Here is a 19,746-nt window from a genome sequence, read left to right as displayed (position 1 = left end):
AAAGGTTTGGTTTATTAATGGCTCCAGACAAGCTCCCAGTACCCTACAAAATGCAGAATTTTTTGGTATCAGCTAAATTGGAGAATGCTTTTTAAATTTTTTTTTTTTAACGTTTATTTATTTTTGAGACAGAGACAGAGCATGAACGGGGGAGGGCCAGAGAGAGAGGGAGACACAGAATCGGAAGCAGGCTCCAGGCTCCGAGCCATCAACCCAGAGCCCGACGCGGGGCTCGAACTCACGGACCGCGAGATCGTGACCTGAGCTGAAGTCAGTCGCTTAACCGACTGAGCCACCCAGGCGCCCTGAGAACGCTTTTTAAAACTTTGCTGTTGTGGGGCACCTGGGTGGCTCAGTCTCAGTCAAGTGTCTGACTCTTGATTTCAGCTCAGGTCATGATCTCGGGGTTATGGGATCAAGCTCTGCTTTGGGCTCCTTGCTGAGCCTGGAGCCTGCTGAAGATTCTCTCCTTCTGCCCCTCTTCCCCACTCATGTACACTCTCTCTCTCTAAAATAAAAATCCCACACACAACCCACTTTGCTGTTGTATGTAGTATATATTCTGAAAAGTGTATGTTAATATATATTTTCATTGTCAATCTGAATGCATCTTAGGGGACCTAAGGAAGTACAAGTAATTTAATATAGAGAGAAATTTTCCTAAATCTGATATTCCCTGATTTCTTTTCTGAATCACATTGTTTCAAGTGGAATTCTCCTATAATGAGAAATTCCACAAGCTCTTAGATATCAATGGCTATGCTTTGATGGAACCAGATTTGTAAAAGGCATCACCATAACTGAACACCAAAAACGATATCAACCCTTTTTCCCAAAGACTTTAGAACTGTCTCCCCTCTTTTTTTTTTTCACGTTTACTTATTTTGAGAGAGAGAGAGGATAGGTCAGAGAGATGGTGGGGGGGAAGAATCCCAAGCAGGCTCCACACTGTCAGCAAAGAGCCCAATGTGGGGCTTGAACCCACAAACTGTGAGATCATGACCTGAGCTGAAACCAAGAGTCGGATGCTTAACAGACTGAGTCACCCAGGTGCCCCCAGAAAACCTTTTTTTTAATGTTTTTATTTTAATTCCAGTTATATTAGTTTCACATGTACAATATAGCAATTCATCACTTTCATACGTCACCTGGTGCTCACCACCACACATGCATTCCTTAATCCCTATCATCTGTTTACCCATTCCCTCACCCACCTTTCCTCTGGTAACTCTAAGTTGGCTCTCTGTAGTTAAGAATGTGTTTTGTGATTTGTCTCTCTCTTTTTTTCCTCCTCTGTTCATTTTTTGTTTCTTAAGTTACACAGGTGAGATCCTATGGTATTTGTCCTTTCTCTGACTTCTTTTGCTTAGCATTATACTCTCCAGCTTCATGCATGTCATTGCTAATGGCAAGATTTCATTCTTTTTTATGGCTGAGTACTATTCCAGTACACACACACCACACACCACACACACACACACGCGCGCGCGCGCACACACACACACACACACACACACCCTCACGTCTTTATCCATTCATCAAGTGATAGACACTTGGGCTGTTTCCATTTCCTGGCTATTGTAAATACTCCTGCTACAAACAGGGGTGCATGTATCCCTTGGAATTAGTGTTTTTATATTCTTTGGGTAAATATCCAATAGTGTGATTGCTGGGTCATAGGGTAGTTCTATTTTTAACTTTTTGAGGACCCTCTATACTGTTTTCCACAGTGTGTGTACCAGTTTGCATTCCTACCACAGTGCACAAGGGTTCTTTTTCTCTACATTCTCGCCAACACCAGTTGTTTCTTATGTTGTTGATTTTAGCCAATATGACCGGTGTGAGGTGATATCTCACTGTAGTTTTGATTTGTTCTTCCTGATGGTAAGTGATGGTGAACATCTTTTCATGTATCTGTTGGCCATCTATAGGTCTTCTTTGGAGAAATGTCTGTTCATGTCTTCTGCCTGTTTTTTGTTTTAATTTTTTTGTTTGTTTATTTAGTTTTTGAGAGAGAGAGAAAGACAGAGCGTGAATGGCGGAGGGGCAGAGAGAGAGGGAGACACAGAATTGGAAGCAAGTTCCAGGCTCTGAGCTGTCAGCACAGAGCCCGATGCAGGGCTCGAACTCGCGGACTGTGAGATCATGACCTGAGCTGAAGTCGGATGCTCACCTGACTGAGCCACCCAGGCACCCCTTCTGCCGGTTTTTTAATTGGATTATTGGCGGGGGGAGGGGTGTTGGGGTGTGTTGAGTTTTATAAGTTCTTTATATATTTTGGATACTAACCCTTTATCAGATAGGTTATTTGCAGATATCTTCTGCATTTAGTAGGTTGCCTTTTAGTTTTGCGGATTGTTCCTTTGGCTGTGCAGAAGCTTTTTATTTTGATGTAGTCCCAATATTTTATTTTTGCTTTTGTTTCCCTTGCCTCAGGAGACATATGTAGAAAAAAATTGCTATGACCAATGTCAAAGAGGTTACTGCCTGTGTTCTTTTGTAGGATTTTTTATGGTTTTTAGAAAATCCTTTTAAAAGACAAACCTTTGGGTTTGTCTCTTGTGAAAACAATTTGCTATTCTTTCTTTAGGGATGCATTTTCTGCTGTCCTGCCATGCTTCAGATTCTTCTGTTGTTGGCCCACACTTAGGACTTTTCAGTAGGCTTTTCCACTAAGCATATTGTATTGTCATCAAACAAGAGGTACCTACCCAAGCTCTGCATATTTCTCTTGATCTGCATTTTGAGACCTTCTACCCAGGGATGATGCTAAAATTAAAAGCAATAACAAAATCCCCCTGTTCAGCTGTTCCTGTTAAACAAAATCTTTTCTTGACAAACATCATTAGAAGTGTTGTAGAGTGGCACAAATCCTGTTAGCTACATGGGCTTCCTCCCAAAGGGGCTTTCCCCAAAGTTATCACTCAGTTGGGCATTCTGAACTTTCAAAAATGAAGGATTCTCAGTATGACCCAGGGGACTTTATTCGAGTGGTCAGCTTGAGTTTGTGATTTGAAATCGAGCAGAGTAGTTTTAGGTTAAAAACATTATTTCATTTTGAGACCAGTCAAGCTTATCTTCCATGCTTGGTTATGATTTGCATTTTTATAGATACATCCTAATAAGAGGTCTTTTGCTGTTAACACTGAAATTTGCTATGTTCTTGGCATTGTGCTGTGTACTTGATTTTGCATAGTGAAAGTTACTTGAATTCAAATGATTCTGTAGGACCTAGTACATTTATTTCAGAAAAATCAAGTAATGGGGAAGGAAAAAATAATTCTTTTATAATTCATTATTGTAATACAAGCAGTTATTTTGGTATATTTCCAATTAACAATTTTCCCTGTGGATTTTTTCATAGCTGTAAACGAAGCATAGTCTTGGTACATTTTTTTTTCAGTGGTACATCTCATACATTTTCCCACATGGCTAGTTTTCATAACCACTATTTTTAATGACTCTGTTATACTCCCGTGTGGATGTTAGTTTACCTAATTTTTCCCCTGTGTTAGCCATCTTCTACTTTTTTCTAGTTTTTTTTTCTATTGTAAGTACTGTAGTGGTGAATTATATGTTCATCCTTGCAAGTTTTCCTTTTGCCAGTAATTTCCTTAGGATGGGTTCTCAGTATAATTACTAGTCAAAGGGAATGAGAATTTTAGTGGTCGATAACTGTTGCTAAATTTTTTTTTTTTTTTTTTAACATAAGTAGGGGAGAGGGGTTTGGGGCGGGAGGGAGAGACTCTTAAGCAGGCTCCACGCTCAGCATGGAGCCCGACACGGGGCTCAAACCCACAACCCTGGGATCATGACCTGAGCTGATATCAAGAGTTGGACGCTCAACTGAGCACCCAGGCATCCCTCTAAAGTTCTTTTTAAGATGGGGGAATATCAATACTAATTTGTATGTATGAGTGCTTTTATTTATTTATCCTCTAAATGGTCATAATTCTGACTAGGGTTTTCTTCCATGTGTTCAAACTTTTTTCCTGCGCTATTATCTATCTCAGGGCTGTCCAATAGAATTTTCTGCAGTGATAGAAATATTCTGTTATCTTCCCTGTCCAGTATTGTAACCACATGCCACATGTGGCTGTTGAGCATTTGAAATGTGGTTAGTGTGACTAAGGAACAGAATTTCTAACATAAAAGTGTATAGCCATGTGTGGCCAACAGCACCTTACTGGACAGCTCAGATTTAACCCATTTTGTGTTGTCAGAGCGTCTGATCCTTTTCACTCTTCTACTTGGTTGAGTTTGCTCACTTGCATGCTGCTCCCCATCTCCATCCCTGGATTTTTACCTAAACTTGGCCTTTTTGAGGAGTTAGGGACAACATGCACACTTTGCCCATTTAATGTTTTCTTTACAGACAGCGTTAGTGCAGACTTACTGCTTCCATTATTTGATATAGTCTGAAGACTAATCCAGTTCATTCTCTCCACCTCCTTTATCTTCCTCTGTGATACGGTCATTACTAAATAATGCTATTCTTGTTAGACCATATGGTTTTATTCCCCATTAGTTGCTTGGTTTTCTTTCTACTATTAAGAGTTGGGGTTCTGGGTGGCTCAGTTGCTTGAGCATCTCTTGATTTAGGCTCGGGTCGTGATCCCAGGGTCATGGAATTGAGCCCCACGTTGGGCTCCACACAGCATGGAGCCTGCTTGGGATTCTCTCCCTCCGTTTGCCCCGTCTCCCATTCACATGCTCTCTAAAATAAAAAAAAAAAATTTTTTTAAGTTTTGGCTTCCCAGTTTGATGCTGATTCTGATGTGCATTCTGTTTAGCAGGGATGGTGAGAGAAGGTCAGCTCAATGGCTCGTCCACAGCACACAGTGAAATAAGAGGTATACTATTTCCTGGTCTATTTGTCAGTTTTCTTGGCAGAAAATGTTTTCCTGGGGTTTGGTTAAGACCTTAGAGAATGACTTATCTATCTCTCCTACCTGTTAAGGAGTCTGTATTTTCCTATCGAGTCTATCACAAGATTCCTAGTATCTGTGATGTCGTGTCTTCTGACGGGTTAAACGGGACTTAAATATTTATCTGCAGCTTTAGATGTACACATCAGTTTTGTGAGACTTCATTTTATTCTCTTTTCTTTCTTTCCACAGACTGTAGAACATGAGAGGGCTAGAGAGATCATCACCATTAGACCAAACCGTCAGGCCTGACTGTGGAGAGTATTTAACAAGTAAACTTACAAGAACCCAACACAGCTCTGTGGAAGTACCAAAACCCAGCGGTTGAAGGTTGGGGGGGAGAGTTGGGGGTAGGGGGTGTTCCAGCTCAATCCTTCATGCCCACTGGTTCTTGATCTTCTGCGTCCTATTCCAGTTCAAGAATCCCCAAGTGACAGTGGGACCCAATGCAGCTCCCCCACCCCTGGGTGGACATGCCTGTGTCCACACAGCAGATCAGTGCAACACCTCCACTGACTGTGGCTACAGCCCTGCATGAAGGACTTGGGATCTGGATGCCGTGGGACCGCCATGGCCCTTGTTGCAGTTTTGTACTCTATACTTGGTTTTTCAATTAAGCTCAATGGCTTTTTTAAAACATGACTCGAAGCTCTAGTTTTCTAGACCTTTTACAGTGTACAGTATTTTACATAACTGAGCTGTATTAAAAGCTTGTTCATTTACTTCCCAGGGCCCTGGCTCTACTTTTAGAGTCCCTTTAGAAAACAAACCTGCAGAGGCATTAGAGGAGCCTAGTTTTTGTCCCTTAATTTAAAAGTGCTCTCCTTTCACATTGAGGTGGGTGATCTTGTTCTCTGGACAACCATTCGTTACCAATTCTTGTTTTATTTCCCTTCGTACCACAAGGCCCAGAACCGTAGTTAGCGTGATGTGAGATCTTAGCTTTAAATCCTGTGTAAAAGAATTCCGAGACATAAAAGGCAATTTATTTATGAAATTTATTTTCTTATATAAATTATGTATTTCTCTGGGCAGACAGCCTTCACCTTATTGCACTAATAGCACATCTGTAATACCAAGCTACAGGACAAGTCTTAACAAGAGGTTTGTATTCTTCAATGTAGCACTTGTCTACCAGGCACTGTAGAGAGAAAGAAGAGGAAAAGGCAGGATCCGCTCAAGTGGAGAGTGGGGTGGGGGAGAGGGGCAACTCGTCTACCCTTCTGACAGTTGGTTTTCTCCCAGGAAAGGGAACATGCAAAGCTTACATCTGGAGTTTGGGAGCGGGTAAGAGTTGGAAGGCTGAGAAGCCCAGTGCAGCACTGCAGCTCAGCTCCCTTTGATTTTGAGAAGCAGGAACTCCTTTCGTTCATTTGTAACAACTCACTCTGGCCTCTGCTGATGCTTTGAGGAAACAATGGGGATGGGGTCATCATCAGAATTAGCAGCAATTAAGAACAGGCCATACTCTGCCACAGTGTGGTGGGTATCATCTTGGCCCCCAGGGACCTGAAAGCTATGTATCCAAGGGAGAACCCAGAGTTGGCTCTGGAAGTCTCTTAACCTATTCGAGCTGGGACTTCAGACTGCTCGTTGTGCTCAGACATCCCTGTGACCGTACAAATTAGCAAAGCTCTGATGTTGGATCTGCCGACCGCTGGCCAGAGCTATAGTGAGGCTGAGTGTGTAGGCAGAGTGAAGGGAATGCCTGGGGGGTGGGGGTGGGGGGCTGTCAGGGAAGGGGGTGATGGGCAGTGACTGTAACACGATTAGGCCCTCCTTGCAGGTGGAGGCTGGGCTGCCAGGGAGTGGGGCAGGGGAGCTGCAGCCCCTGGAGCTCCCCTCACCCTGCCTCTGTACTACACTGAAGAGAAGTCGCTCACATACTCTAAAGCACATTCTTGATGCAGGGGGCGCTTTGGGGGGAAGCAGTGATTTGGTTTTAGGCAAGAGCCACATTAAGCCTTCATGAGGGCAGCCACCACAGCCTTAGCGTTGAGACTGCGTAGGTCACAGTAGGTCTGGCCAGTGCCCACAAAGACGATGGGTTTGCTTGTGATGTAGGTCATAGAAATAGCAGCTCCCACCTGAAGTGGAGAAAGGGGATACCCAATCAACTCAAGGCCGCTGCTTTTTACCCCCTCAGTAACAGGAATCTTCGGAGCCAACAACATACCCTTATAGCATCAGCTCCCTTGTAAAGGCTGCCCTTCCTGCCCCCATCTCACTCTATTCTGTATCATCCATATTTACCTTGTCATCAATGGTATCAAATTTGGTAAGGACGATGCCATCAATGAGCCGAGGTGTTTGAGCCATAGAATGGTCAGCCAAGGCTCTGTTGAATTTGACCTGTAAGGGAGAAACATGATATAACTGTAAGAAGCACCCAACTGTCCAAAGATAAGGCTGGGAAAAGAACTAGGCCCTAGCCCTCACCAGCTGGTCCACGGCCTCATTGCCTACTAAGGCCTCCCCCACAAACAGCACCAAGTCGGGTGTGTTGACAGTAATGAGCTTAGCCAGGGCAGTCATCAGAGGGGCATTGTCTTGCATGCGGCCGGCTGTGTCCACCAGCACCACATCAAAGCCTTGGTTACGTGCTAAAGAGAAAAAAGTGGTCAACTCAAAACATCTGGAATATCCTGTTCATTCCCAGCTTTCTCTCAAGAAGTCATAACCTGGCTGTATTAAAAGCCTATGTGTTTACTTTCTTGGGCTCTGGATCTGGCTATAAGGTTATGTGAGCAAAAAACTATTCTGTGCTTGGCAATCAAGAACACTCAGGAAAAGATGGCAACAGGATAGAGGAGAGCAAACAGGTTTCTTTGGTGGGAATGTATTTTGCCTGCAGCTAGTACTCCTGTTACCCAAGGCAGAGCACTGCGAGTTCCCAATCCTGACTCGTTACAGAGCAGTAAGCTGGTAGGAGGGTAACCCTGACCTTCTGCCAATCCCAAGGAAACCCAAGGAGGAACGGGGCCCACACAAGCTCCCCCACGCTTTCTCTGCGCCATACCAAAGGCAATCGCTTCCATGGCGATTCCAGCAGCGTCCTTGCCGTAGCCCTTTTCAAACAACTGCACCATAGTGCGGCCACCGTGATTCTCTGGGGGGTGTAGGGCACTCAAACGCCGGGTGTGTGTACGCAGCTGCTCCACGGCCCCGGCACGAAATGTGTCACAGGCCGCAATGAGGACACTGAAGCCATTCTCTAACAGCCAGAAAGAAATCTGTGGAAAAAAAGCAAAGAAACCAGTCATCTAGAACGAGAATTGCTAAGACATGGAGAGTGAAGAAAATGGGGAGCTGTACTGACCTTGGCAAGATTAGTAGACTTCCCCACTCCATTAACACCGCAGAAGGTGACAACGTAAGGGCGCTGATGACGCTGGGCATCCATGATATCCCGCAGCATGTCAACACGACGCTGTGGCTGCAGAATCTGTACCAGGGACTCCTGTAGGGCTTGCTTTACTGTGGAAGTCACCGCTAAAAAGGGAGGTGGATCCATGAAACCCAAGGAACGTACTCAAAGAACACCCAACACCTAAGGGAGCTGGGACCTTGTCCCAGGAATCCACACCGTAAGTGATCGTGTTCCAAGCACTTAAACTCATTTAGTTGATAACTCTTAAAGTCTAAGTTCTGTAATAGACGTTTAGAGGTGAAGGAGTTTGCCAGAAGCCATACATCTAGCAAGAATGGAGAACAATGCTCTTCACCTCCTAGTAAGTGTAATCCCTTGAGCACTTTCTGGTTTAGGGAGATACTTACTGCTGAATGTCCCCATCACCTTCCCTTCCAACTTGTTGGCCACAGATTCACAGAGCTGGACTGCAATGTCTGCTGCCACATTCTTAGCTGGAGAGACAGGAACAGGTGTGAGTGCCACGTCCACAGTAAACAACCCGTGGTACAGCTGAGAGTTCTAGGTGGTTCTACTCTCCATCATCTCTGTCCCGTACACGAGTCCACCTGTTCTCAGAACTTACCAATGAGGTGATCACGCATCTTGTCCAGCACAGATTCCATGTCTGCACGACTCAAGCTCTTGGACCCCACAAGGCCCTTCAGCATCCCAAACATGCCACCCAGAGTTCCCTTGGTAGCACTGCAGGCACAGGAAATTATGGATACGTATAAAGCCAGCGGGCAGGAATGAAGTTTCATCTGTTCTGGAGCCATACCTCCCACTCACGACCTGAAATTCCCCTACCTAGGTTTGGTGGAGTTTTGAGTGGCCCCCTCATCCTCTGAGCTGCTGCAGTCCAGATCCTGAAGCTGCCCCCCAGGCCCAGTACCTCGAATCTGGAGGGTACAGGGAAAGGAGTAAGAGGGGATCAGGAACTCTTGAGAGCTGAAGGGGAAGAAGCCCAGGATTTACCCTGTCCTCATTCCATCTCTGATTTGGAAAACTCCAAATGTAACCCATCCCTTCATTCAAAGCAACCAAAGGTACTACCCTCCTACTCTCTACCTCCTCCCCATTTGCTTACTAATGGTAACTCTCACTGGCCCCTATTGCCTCTTACCAAGTTGATATCCTCAGGTGGGGCAACCTCAGGGGCTCCGTTGGTGGTGGGGGTGCTATAATCCAAGACTTCCTTGTTTGCACAGCCACCCATAGCCCACACCCGGGGTGCTTTTTTGCCCTTCTCCTTTGGAGCATCTGATTTCATGGACCTGCTGTAAAGGGTTACAGCACAAAGGGTTACAGTGAAGTAGGAAAGGAAACATCCACTCAAGAACCAGGGATAAGCGCTCCCTTGCCCCCACTGTGCCTAGATAACAACATTTGTGGTGAAAGTTAGAATGCTCACCTGGACTTCTCCATACCTCTCCCATGCTTCTGAATGAATTCCTCTCGCTTCCTACGTATCAGCTCTTCTTTGGAAAGTTCTACCCCATTCTCAGGCCCCACCAGGAGACCTGACTTTTCAGCAGGGACAGCTTTGCTGGTAACCAAAGGGCCATCAGAACCTGTTAGGAGAAAACTCACTGGAGAAAAACAACCAAATTCCTACAATGGGAAATAAAGTCTTCCAAATCCTTAAGAGGAAACTAGGGGCAAACACCTTGCGAATCACAAGGACGGGATGATTAGGTGACGGGCATCTGAGCAAGGGAGGTAAGCAACGACCAAGGGAAAGATGAAACAATTTCAGTCCATACTATCACATTAACTTTTCATGCCCTGCTATGTCCAAGGAGCTCAAACTCACTCTCCTTCTTGGCCCCCTTGTTTTTTTTGCTGTTCTTTGCTTTTTCTTTGGGTTTTTCACCCCGTGTCTCAATCATGGACCTCACAGGTTTCTTGGCCTTTTCAGAATCTTCAAATTTCTTCATGGTTGTGGGAGCACGGATCTTACTGCTCTCCTCTGCTTCACTAGAAAGAAGAGAATGATCGAAGTCCAGAGAAAGGACCCTCACACCAAGAGGCCAGTTACAACTGGGCAGCAAATTCCGTGTGTTTTGATAAACAATTTACTCCCCTGGAACCGCCCTCAGGAAGGAAGGGAGCTTATCAGGTCATGGAAATCAATTGTGCAGAGGGGAGGCCTCTCACCGAAGGAGCCGCAGGAAGTCATTTTGGAAATCAAAAGTGCCATTCAATAGACTTAAAGCACTTTGCTGTTGGATCTCTGTACGGTACTTGTCCCGAAACAGCCGGTGCACATCATCTATCAATTTGTCTACATACGTCAGCGTTAGGATCTTCTGAAAACCAACCTGTTCAGGGAGAGAAACAGAGCCAACAGATCTGCTTACAAGCCAACTCACTCCAGGCCTCCAGAGACTGGCTCAGCAGCCTGGCACGTTTCCCTGACCTGAGGGGCAGCCAAGGTCTCTGCCTGGGCTCAGGAGCGTCTTCCCTTTCCCTCTCCACTGTCTGTCTTCTCAGTTACTTCACCGTATACACTGGGCTCAATTAATGAGGGTTCTCTTAATCAGGATTAAAGAAAAGTGTAATCATTATCCTTCTAAAATAGCCCCACTTACCACAAACACCAGCTCAAACTGGTTGTCCAATTTGTACTTGAGTGTGAGTGCCTCATGGGTGAAGGAGTTGTTACCTCCCCTTTCCTGGAAGAAAGAAAAATAGAGTTCAGACTACCCAGAAAGACTTGAGCCCCTCAAGGATTACCTATGGGAAAGAACCAGACACTTCCCTCAAAGTCAAACCTGTCGTCCCCAGGACAAGAGGATGCTGGGGCACTGCTCTCTAGCAGCATCCCATCAGGGAGAAAAGGAGGTGCCAAGTTGGGGGGAGGGGGACGGTTAAGGGGAAAAGAGGTTAGAGGGAAGGAAAGACACGTGGGAGCCAGAAGAGACATAATCACACTATGTCTTATTTACTAGCAATCAGATTTACTAGCAGCTGTACGCTATTTACAGCTTTTTAAAAGCGTTTTTCCATTATCTCGCCCAGCACCCAGCCTTCGACACAACAGAAAATTAAGCTGCTAGGGGGTCAATGGAGGGAACTATGGGAAATCTCAAGAGACGCCGGGATTCGGCTAGAGTCCCAGAGACGGAGGGGGAGGGGGCGTCACAAAGTTGCTAGAGGTCCCAGGGGAGCGGGAAAGAGAAGCGGAATACTGGCAATGAGTGAGTGGCCAGTTTGGGGTAGGCGGAGAAGGTGGGAGGGGAGCGTGGGATCAGTTGAAGGGGCTGTGGACCAGTTCAGGGGGTCGAGCCTGTAGTTCTGATCCCGAGGGGGCGATACCTGCAGCAGCACAGAACGAATCAACGCATTAACGGGCCCGGTGCATGAGTCGCTCACGCCCTGGAAGCACCAGAGCACAAGCCCGCCTTTGGAGAAAATGGTGAAGAAGTCGAGCATGGCGGCAGCGGGAAAGGAGCCGGGGCCGGCGCCGGGAACTCAGGCCGCGATCGCCGCCGCTTCCTGCTGCGCCAAGCTCGGGACACGTCACACCAGCGGTCCCGGAAACCGGCTCAGCCGCACTTCCGCTCCGAGCTGCTGTGTTCTTTCTCCGCCTCCGCCCGAGGGCGCGCAACACTGACGCAGGCGCCAGGCTCGCCAATGGCGGGCGGGGGCGGACCTGGGCGGGGCTCTCAGAGAGGACGGCCTACAGCGCGGAGGGGCGTGGCCCTCAGGACCCGCTGGCCAATGGGCGCGCTCGTCTGAACGGCCTGCGGCGCAGAGAAGTGACGGCAGGGTGGGGCTGGCGTCGGGAGGTGGGGTGGGGTGGGGTGGGGTGGGGGGGTTCTCCCAGAGGGCCTGGGCTCTGAGTGGTCATGCTTCGCAGGACGTTGCTTTTGGGCTTGTGCCGGGGCCCCTTGGGCCGGGGTCTAGGCACACACAGAGGAGGCTCTATTCTGGGTAAAGTTGAGGGCCGCGGAGGGTATCGTGGTTCTTGGATGGCCCCAAGCTCCAGCTCTGTGACCTTCCGGACTCAGGACCCGGCCCACGATGTAAAGACAGTGGGTCGGCTGGGAGGAGGGGGTAAGCTTTCCTGCCGGAGCTTGTAAAGGCTGGGCTTCCCAGGAGGCCCTTCTCAGGTGACAAATTCCAGATCGTTCTATGCCTCAGCTTACCACCAGCATAACAGAGAGCCAGGTTGATTGGTTGCAGAGCTAGTTGTGCCTTAAAGTCCTGCTCACGTGCAGGATGCTGCACTTAGCGTGTGGCTGTTAAGGAGGGAAGAGAAAGAAGGTTCAGTGTGCGGCCTGGAGGTGCCTGGAGTGCAGCTGGAGAGGGAAGACTTCAATAGACCAGTTCAAGACTGGATAGAATCCAACTTGGACAAATGCCCTGCACTGCTAGTCCCCGAAGCTAGTGTAACTGGAGAAGTACAGTAAGCAGATGGGAACTGAGATCAGCCTTGATGGATATCGTTTACTGGCTCAGGGAAGGTGTGTGTTCCAGGTTGCGGAGAACCCAGCGAAAATTAGAAGTATTGGTTTTGTGCAAGAAGCTAACAAAAGCCACGTAGGTAGAGAGCAGAGATAGGAAACGTAGTGTGGATGGGTGAGGTAAGCCTAGATCAAAGAAAGATTCCAACATTGCCGAGAAGAGTTTGAATTTTGTATTGGAGTCGGTGAGACGACTTGGAGACTTGTGTGTTAGGTGTGAAAGATGAAAGGATTCATTGACTCAAGGCACTGATGGCGTACCAGGTTCTGTGCTAGGCTGAAGACTCATTGGTGAAGAAGGTAGGCATAGTACCATATGAAGCAATGACACTTAAACTCAAAATTGCAGATGTGTTGCATGAGGTAATGAGACCGTGTGACAGGAGATTCTGACAGTCCACGGAGTCAGGAAAGACCCTGAGAAAAATGAGAACTGAGCTGAAAGCGAAAAGAAGCAAGGAGTTAACCAGGCAAAGAAGCGGACACGGTTTCAAAGTCGAGAGAACACCTGTGTAGATTCCCTGCCACCATTGAGGTGTCGAAGGGGGCGGAGTGGGGGAGTGGGGAGAGAAAAAGGTAAACCAGAGCCAGAGTGTGCTGTGCCTCATCCATGTTGAAGATTTTGGACTTTTATTCTTAGAGTAACGGAAAACCACTGGAAGGTTTTAAGCAGGAGAGTATGTGATTGAATTAGTGCTTAGAAAATATTCTAGCTGTGATGCAAAAGAGTCAGGTGGTAAGAGGAGGATTAGTGGGAACAGTAAGGCTTTTGCGTTAGTCCAGGTGAGAGGTCATGGTAGTTCGGGCTAAGGTGGTGGTGGCGGAGATGGGGAGGAAAGGGGGACAGATTGGAGAGATCTTTAGGAGGCAAAGACATCAGGACTTGACAATAGGACATGAATGTAGCTTTGTCGGTGGTGACGGATATCCAGGATAAGGTGCCACTCAGAGGTATCATGCTTCAGAGGACACTGCCGCTTGGAGTGTGCCAGGACCTATTGGTCGAGGAGCCTGGAACCCGCCTTTCCGAGAGGAGAGGGAAATGCAGTTGAATATATGAGCCTGTGATTCAAGGGAAAGAGCAGTCTGCACAGGAGATAAGCACGCGTAAGTCACCTGGCCTAGGGAGAGAGTATAGATTGTTCTTTTTGAGAAGTTGAATCTTGCAGTGCTGGGCATGATGCGTGAGAAGGGAAGAGAGCCTGATGGCACACAGACCACATGGTGAAGCCGTGGAATACTGCTGGGTGCAGGCTGACCTTATGAGAGGGGATGACCGTGGGAACAGCCAGCTCAGTGTCCGTTTCTGTTTAGCCAACCTTCTCCTGTGCCCATCCTCTAACCCCCTACCACCTGTAAAGAAAATGTATCGCCTTCTGACCATAACTGCGTCCCACAGACCGAGATGGAAAGATGTCCGAGATCAAGAAGAAGATCCAGTCAATCCTTCCCGGCGGGGACTGGAATCCACTGTACGACACCAGCCACCTGCCCCCTGAGAGCTCAGATGTGGTGATTGTGGGGGGTGGGGTGCTTGGCCTGTCCGTGGCCTATTGGCTGAAGAAGTTGGAGAAGCCACGAGGTGCCATTCGAGTGCTGGTGGTGGAACGGGACCACACGGTGAGGTGTGGGGTAGGGCAGTGTCATGACTGGGGCACAGACTCCTGTTTTATTAAGGGCCAAGGGGAGGGGAAGGGAGGAAAGACTTCGATCTTTGGAGGTCTAAAGGGCAGGGACTGTACTTTGACTCTTGTTGAGAAACAGTCCCGGGTTCTTCCTTCAAATTAGAGACTTTGGCCATAGAGTTTTTGCTTTTAAAAGCACATTTCACAATGTCAGATCTTTTGGGCGCCCACAGGTCCGTCTGAGAGCCTGCATTCCGGCTGGAATCAACACAAACAGCTATCCCCTCCCCCTTCCAGGTTCCTTTACTTCTGAGTTTTTGCACTTTAGTTCCGATTAGCCATTGAGAGTTAGCCACGAATCTTACTAGTTTGGTCATATTCCTCTATTTTCCAATTAGTAGATGAAGTGTTAATCTCCTGCCCTTGGACTTCAAGGCCATTACCGTTTTGTGCCACAGTGCCCAGCCCTTTTAGATGACTGGCTCTCTCTGCTCTGCACATCTGCTAAGAAGGATTTTAATAATTGTTGTCCTCTTTGGGTGCTGGTTAACTTGCATACAGGTTTATCCACCTCAACTCCTCTTAGATTATAAACGTGCAAGTAGGACCCCCCATTACCCCTAGGGGCTTCCGTTCCAGTATTCTGCTCCCAGGTGACAGGGTACTGGTCTCCCTCAGTTACTTTTGTCTTTCCACAGTATTCCCGGGCCTCCACTGTGCTTTCCGTGGGCGGGATTCGTCAGCAGTTCTCGGTGCCTGAGAACGTCCAGCTCTCCCTCTTTTCAATTGACTTTCTACGGAACATCAATGTATGTGCAAAGAGATTTGGGGACTGGGGTGGTGAGCACTCCTTTAGCCCAGAGAGAGGAGCAGCCCAGGTGGCCAGGGGGATCAGGGAGCGGAAGCAGTTCGGGCCACTAGGAGTTGGAACCACCAGTTTTCTCCCCAGTGGTGGTACCCAGAGGTGGGCTTCTCTGAGCCCTGGGAGCTGTTGGTGAGGAGGCCAGGAAAGCTCTCCCTCCCTCCCTCCTTTAAATCAGCTTCTCTAAAGAACTTTTTTTTTTCTTTGCACACACACAGGAGTACCTGGCTGTAGCTGATGACCCTCCCCTGGACATCCAGTTCAACCCATCAGGTTATCTCTTGCTGGCTTCAGAAAAGGGTGCTGCCATCATGGAGAACAACGTGAAGGTGCAGAGGTGGGTGGGGTGCCTGGCACGACCACCCATCTGCTGCTCAGCTGTGTACATGTAGCAAGCTCCGACACCAAGTTAGGAACTGAGAAACCCGGTGGGGTAGGGATGGGGAGGGGGGTTGATGACACAGGTCCCTGCTGTGTAGGAGCTCTGACAGGAGTCTGTCAGGAAGCACAGACACATGCAGACCTCCAGTACCCTGTGCTAAGTGCTCAAACATGGATACAGACAACACACTGCTGCGGTGGTTCCTAAATCGGCCAGATCACAAAAACCACCCGGGAAATCCCAGACCTAATAAGCCAGAGCCTCTAGGGAAGGGCCCAGGAATCTGCAGACTTTTCCTACAAGGGCCAGATAGTACACATTTTAGGCTTTGGGGGCCATATGGACTCTGCTGCTGTCATTCAGCTTTGTAGTTGAAACAGAAGCAGCCAGGGACAAGATATAGGCAAAAATAGAAATGAATCAGTGTGACTCAGGTACAAAAATGCAGCAGGCTGGTTTGGGCAAGCCCTCTCCTAAGTGAGTCTTGTGATCGGTCAGGAGCATGTGTCTATAACAGTCTTGCGGGTCTTACTAGGGACATTGGGTAATGTCCCAGATGCAGTAGTTATTCATTTAGTCACCAAGACATCCCCATTTCACATGTGGGTAAACTGAGGCACGAGGTAGCTAGCAAGTGGTGGCACTGGGATTTGAACCAGGCAGTCGGGCTTGCGAGTGTGTTGTTTTAGGATCTGCGTTGCTGCCTTTCGAGGACAGTGTCCCATAGGAGATAATTGCGCTAGTGAGCAGGACTGTACTAGAAGGTAGACAGGAAGGTCATTTCAGGCAGAAGGGAAGAAGACAAGCGGAAGGGACACAGTGGTCTGCCCTGTTGTGAAAGGATACAGGATAGTTAGGGGATGTCAGGGAGTTTAGTGTGGTCAAAGGGATACCAGGGGGTAGGAAAGGAAAGAGGGGTCAGCTGAAGAGCCATGACTAGGACGCTTGGCCTTTACACGTTCAACAGGGAGGAAAACTTGGGGGTTTGGGGCAGAGAAGTTACTTGAATGAATCGGAATCCCCACTTGTGGAGTCGGGGTCCATACTTCGCCTTCTCTGCACAGTCCTCGCCTCTGACACACAGGCACACAGTCGTGCATTTCTCTCAGGCAGGAAGGAGCCAAAGTTTGCCTGATGTCTCCTGAGCAGCTTCGGAACAAATTTCCCTGGATAAACACAGAGGGCGTGGCTTTGGCATCTTATGGTAAAACATGCTTGCAGAGGGGATCAGGGGTTGAGGGGCGCCTCAACGTTGGAAGTCTCAGCACCCTGTAACCCGCCTCTAGAACCAGTGCTTCCCCCGGGCCAGCAGAGCCTCCCTCGGCCCCTGCTAGCTCTCTGTCCTTCCACAGGATTTCACTCTGGTACACTTGGTCAACGTGAACCTTCCCTGGCTTCCCTAAAGAGGAGTTGGGGGCACAGGAAATCCAACAGGAGAGGAGGGTCCTAATCCCACCTCCTGAGTCCTCTTTCTTATCACAGGCATGGAGCATGAAGGTTGGTTTGACCCCTGGTGTCTGCTCCAGGGGCTTCGGCGAAAGGTCCAGTCCATGGGGGTCCTCTTCTGCCGCGGAGAGGTGACACGTGAGTCTGAGGCCCCGTGCCCACTGCTCCTTTCCTCTGCCAGCTGGGGCACAGGCCTAGATGGGGTCTTATCTTCACTCACGGGCTAAGCAAGGGTTGGTGGGGAATGGAGTTCTCCCTGCGGCCTGGTCCTGAGCATCCTGACTCCAGCTCCTAAGTAGGCTTTCTCAGGACTCGTGTTGCACGTGAAAGTTTCAGCTTGCTCCCATTTTGCATGTAGTCAAGGTCATCTTGGTTACCCCATATCTGTTTGCGGGAAAGCTCCGGTCTTCCAGGTTGCTTTCCTAATGAAGTGCACGGAATCCCAGTCTCGTCTTCTTCAGGCCTCAGGCGCTTCTTTTCTTTTTCCTGCAGGTTTCATGTCTTCGTCTAACCTCATGAAGACTGCAAGTGGGGAAGAAGTGAATTTGAAAAGGATCCACGAAGTTCATGTAAGTTGCCAGCCTGTGCATCTTCCTTACCAAAGTGCAAGGGTGGAAAAGGTAACGGCTGTCATTTTGGTCTTTCTCTACCCACTTCCAGTCTGGGTAAATTAAGGCTCGGGAAGAAATGTACCTCTCACAGGGCCCGGTATGTGGGCCAGGCCCTCCTTCCCCTCCCCTTCTGGTGCCTTCAGGTGAAGATAGACCAAAGCCTGGAGTACCAGCCCGTGGAATGTGCCATAGTGATCAACGCAGCAGGGGCCTGGTCTGGCCAGGTTGCAGAGCTGGCTGGCATTGGGAAGGGGCCACCTGGCACCCTCCAGGGCACCAAGCTACCTGTGGAGCTGAGAAAAAGGTAACTTCCCTCAGGGCAGCTGAGGAGGTCGGTGAGAGAGGGAAAGAAGCAATGTAAGAGTTTGGTAAATGTGCTGGGAAGGGGATTTCCTAACCTGCTGGTTGTGGCAGGTACGTGTACTTGTGGCACTGCCCCCAGGGACCAGGCCTGGAGACCCCATTCGTTATAGACCCCAGTGGAACCTATTTCCGCCGAGAAGGATTAGGCCATAACTACCTGGGTGGCTGTAGCCCCACTGAGGTAAGCTAAGCGGGGTTGGGGTGCTGGGCAGGGGACATAGGCCACTGTCATCGAAGAGTCAGGCTCTTTGGACGGCCCAGCGCTCTCACTGACGTTGAGCCTCCTATGGGTTTGAACTGGGATCTTTTCTCCCCATCCCCTCCTACTGAGGGGCTCAGTGAGGTCTGGGTCAGCCCTTGTGTCCCAGGCAACATAAGCCATGTCCCCACCTCTCACCGTAGGAGGAGGAACCGGATCCAGGGAACCTGGAGGTGGACCATGATTTCTTCCAGGACAGGGTGTGGCCCCCTTTGGCCCAGAGGGTACCGGCTTTTGAAACTCTGAAGGTAACAGGAGACCCATGAGCCTGGAGCACCCGGGTCGGCTTGGAAAGCTTGTCCACTGCCACTCGCCCTCTGCCTCACAACTGCTAAGGACTCTTGGTCTAGGGACCCATCCCACTGACCCCTCGGTAGCTGGGAGAGGGTGCCGCGTCTGTCCCCAGAGCAGGAGTGAGGGTGGCACGTGTCGGCACCTTCCCAGGCACGCCCGTGTCTTGTACACCCGCAGGTTCGGAGCGCTTGGGCCGGCTATTACGACTACAACACCTTTGACCAGAATGGCGTGGTGGGTCCTCACCCACTGGTCATCAACATGTATTTTGCCACGGGCTTCAGCGGCCACGGGCTCCAACAGGCCCCTGCCGTGGGGCGAGCTGTGGCGGAGATGGTGCTGGAGGGCCACTTCCAGACCATCAACCTGAGCTCCTTCCTCTTCAGCCGCTTTTACTCGGGAGAGAAGGTCCAGGAGCACAACATCATCTGAGCCTGTAAGCTCTTCGCTGGGCCCTGCCGCTCTGTCCGCCCCCCGTGGCCTCCCTACACTCTCCTGTCCCCACAGGGCTGGGTGGGCAGGCCGACTACGGGCTGTGAGGCCCAGACCAACAGAGAGTGTTGGAGGGGGAGACCCCAGGACTGACGGCCCGGGCTGAGGCCACCCACCAAGGCAGTGCAGCCGGACAGAATACCTGAGCACGTGGCCCAAGACTGCCTTCTTCCTGGTACTGAGCCAGCAAGATCACCTATGCCCCTCTTGGCAGGCTACCCTGGAGCCCGGGCAGGGAGCCTTCCAGGGCGGCTGGTGCAGAATTAGTGACCGTTTACCTACTCATCAATCAATAAATGTTATTACTCTTTCTACTCAGTCTTCTGCCCCTTCTCCTTTGACCTCATAGCAGTTGCTTCTGAAGCACCGGTAGCCTTTGGTACCAGGCCGCACGGCCTTCTCCTCCCGGCAGCATTCTCCCGTCCTAGGTGTAGGCAGCTTGTTGGCAAACTAGTGCCTTCCCTTCCTGAGTTGCTGCAGAGGGAAGGGATGGTTCATTCCTTTATTCAGCATTTATTTGGCTCCAACTCTCGGCCAGGCCCAGGGCTACATATCAGAGATCTACCACCAGGCGGGGCATCCTCTGCATCCTCACTGGAGCAT

General features: G+C 49.2%; 3 protein-coding genes across 8 annotated transcripts in view; 2 read left to right on the top strand and 1 right to left on the bottom strand.

Moving 5' to 3' along the window:
- Positions 1 to 5,650, top strand: part of FAM118B (family with sequence similarity 118 member B) — a 48,638-nt gene extending 42,988 nt beyond the window's left edge. Inside the window, exons 7-8 of one of the 2 annotated variants that reach the window (XM_049654687.1) lie at positions 4,797 to 4,853; positions 5,121 to 5,650. In XM_049654687.1, coding sequence (XP_049510644.1) covers positions 4,797 to 4,853; positions 5,121 to 5,134 — 71 coding nt within the window. In that variant the 3' untranslated portion in view covers positions 5,135 to 5,650. Of the gene's footprint in view, positions 1 to 4,793; positions 4,854 to 5,120 lie in introns of both variants that reach the window. The other variant, XM_049654685.1, reaches the window with a different exon arrangement.
- A 262-nt stretch (positions 5,651 to 5,912) lies between these two features.
- On the bottom strand, positions 5,913 to 11,900 carry SRPRA (SRP receptor subunit alpha). Its single transcript, XM_049654683.1, has 14 exons — positions 11,659 to 11,900; positions 10,932 to 11,015; positions 10,498 to 10,661; positions 10,154 to 10,317; positions 9,752 to 9,911; positions 9,464 to 9,617; positions 9,148 to 9,239; positions 8,924 to 9,042; positions 8,706 to 8,792; positions 8,248 to 8,420; positions 7,948 to 8,161; positions 7,368 to 7,531; positions 7,182 to 7,280; positions 5,913 to 7,015 (listed from the first exon to the last, which is right to left on the bottom strand). Exons 1-14 carry the CDS (start codon positions 11,773 to 11,775, stop codon positions 6,887 to 6,889), a joined length of 1,920 nt encoding a protein of 639 aa, XP_049510640.1. The 5' UTR covers positions 11,776 to 11,900; the 3' UTR covers positions 5,913 to 6,886.
- A 261-nt stretch (positions 11,901 to 12,161) lies between these two features.
- Positions 12,162 to 19,746, top strand: FOXRED1 (FAD dependent oxidoreductase domain containing 1). 5 transcript variants are annotated; one of them, XM_049654642.1, is made up of 12 exons: positions 12,162 to 12,399; positions 14,209 to 14,429; positions 15,133 to 15,243; positions 15,515 to 15,633; positions 16,788 to 16,882; positions 17,161 to 17,262; positions 17,617 to 17,693; positions 17,879 to 18,039; positions 18,150 to 18,279; positions 18,501 to 18,605; positions 18,829 to 19,087; positions 19,358 to 19,746. In XM_049654642.1, the coding sequence occupies exons 1-11, from the start codon at positions 12,192 to 12,194 to the stop codon at positions 19,081 to 19,083; spliced, it is 1,584 nt and encodes a 527-aa protein (XP_049510599.1). In that variant the 5' UTR covers positions 12,162 to 12,191; the 3' UTR covers positions 19,084 to 19,087; positions 19,358 to 19,746. The 5 variants fall into 5 exon arrangements, with proteins under 5 accessions (XP_049510599.1, XP_049510602.1, XP_049510603.1 ...); XM_049654645.1 differs by having other exon boundaries at positions 15,515 to 15,625; positions 16,792 to 16,882; positions 18,829 to 19,711; XM_049654646.1 differs by having other exon boundaries at positions 12,162 to 12,276; positions 18,829 to 19,710.

This window comes from Panthera uncia, chromosome D1 (assembly GCF_023721935.1).
Source record: "Panthera uncia isolate 11264 chromosome D1, Puncia_PCG_1.0, whole genome shotgun sequence".
Lineage (NCBI taxonomy): Eukaryota > Metazoa > Chordata > Mammalia > Carnivora > Felidae > Panthera > Panthera uncia.
This window is presented reverse-complemented; position numbering and strand designations above follow the sequence as displayed.

What these genes read in the sequence shown, in the direction of transcription:
- SRPRA (XM_049654683.1), bottom strand. Translation starts at nt 11,775, where the DNA reads ATGCTCGACTTCTTCACCATTTTCTCCAAAGGCGGGCTTGTGCTCTGG. An exon ending in GATGCGTGATCACCTCATTG is followed by an intron (nt 8,793 to 8,923) that starts GTAAGTTCTGAG and finishes CTGTCTCTCCAG; the next exon opens with CTAAGAATGTGGCAGCAGAC. An exon ending in GGTGATGGGGACATTCAGCA is followed by an intron (nt 8,421 to 8,705) that starts GTAAGTATCTCC and finishes CTCCCTTTTTAG; the next exon opens with CGGTGACTTCCACAGTAAAG.
- FOXRED1 (XM_049654642.1), top strand. Translation starts at nt 12,192, where the DNA reads ATGCTTCGCAGGACGTTGCTTTTGGGCTTGTGCCGGGGCCCCTTGGGC. An exon ending in ACTTTCTACGGAACATCAAT is followed by an intron (nt 15,244 to 15,514) that starts GTATGTGCAAAG and finishes GCACACACACAG; the next exon opens with GAGTACCTGGCTGTAGCTGA. An exon ending in GTGGCTGTAGCCCCACTGAG is followed by an intron (nt 18,280 to 18,500) that starts GTAAGCTAAGCG and finishes CTCTCACCGTAG; the next exon opens with GAGGAGGAACCGGATCCAGG.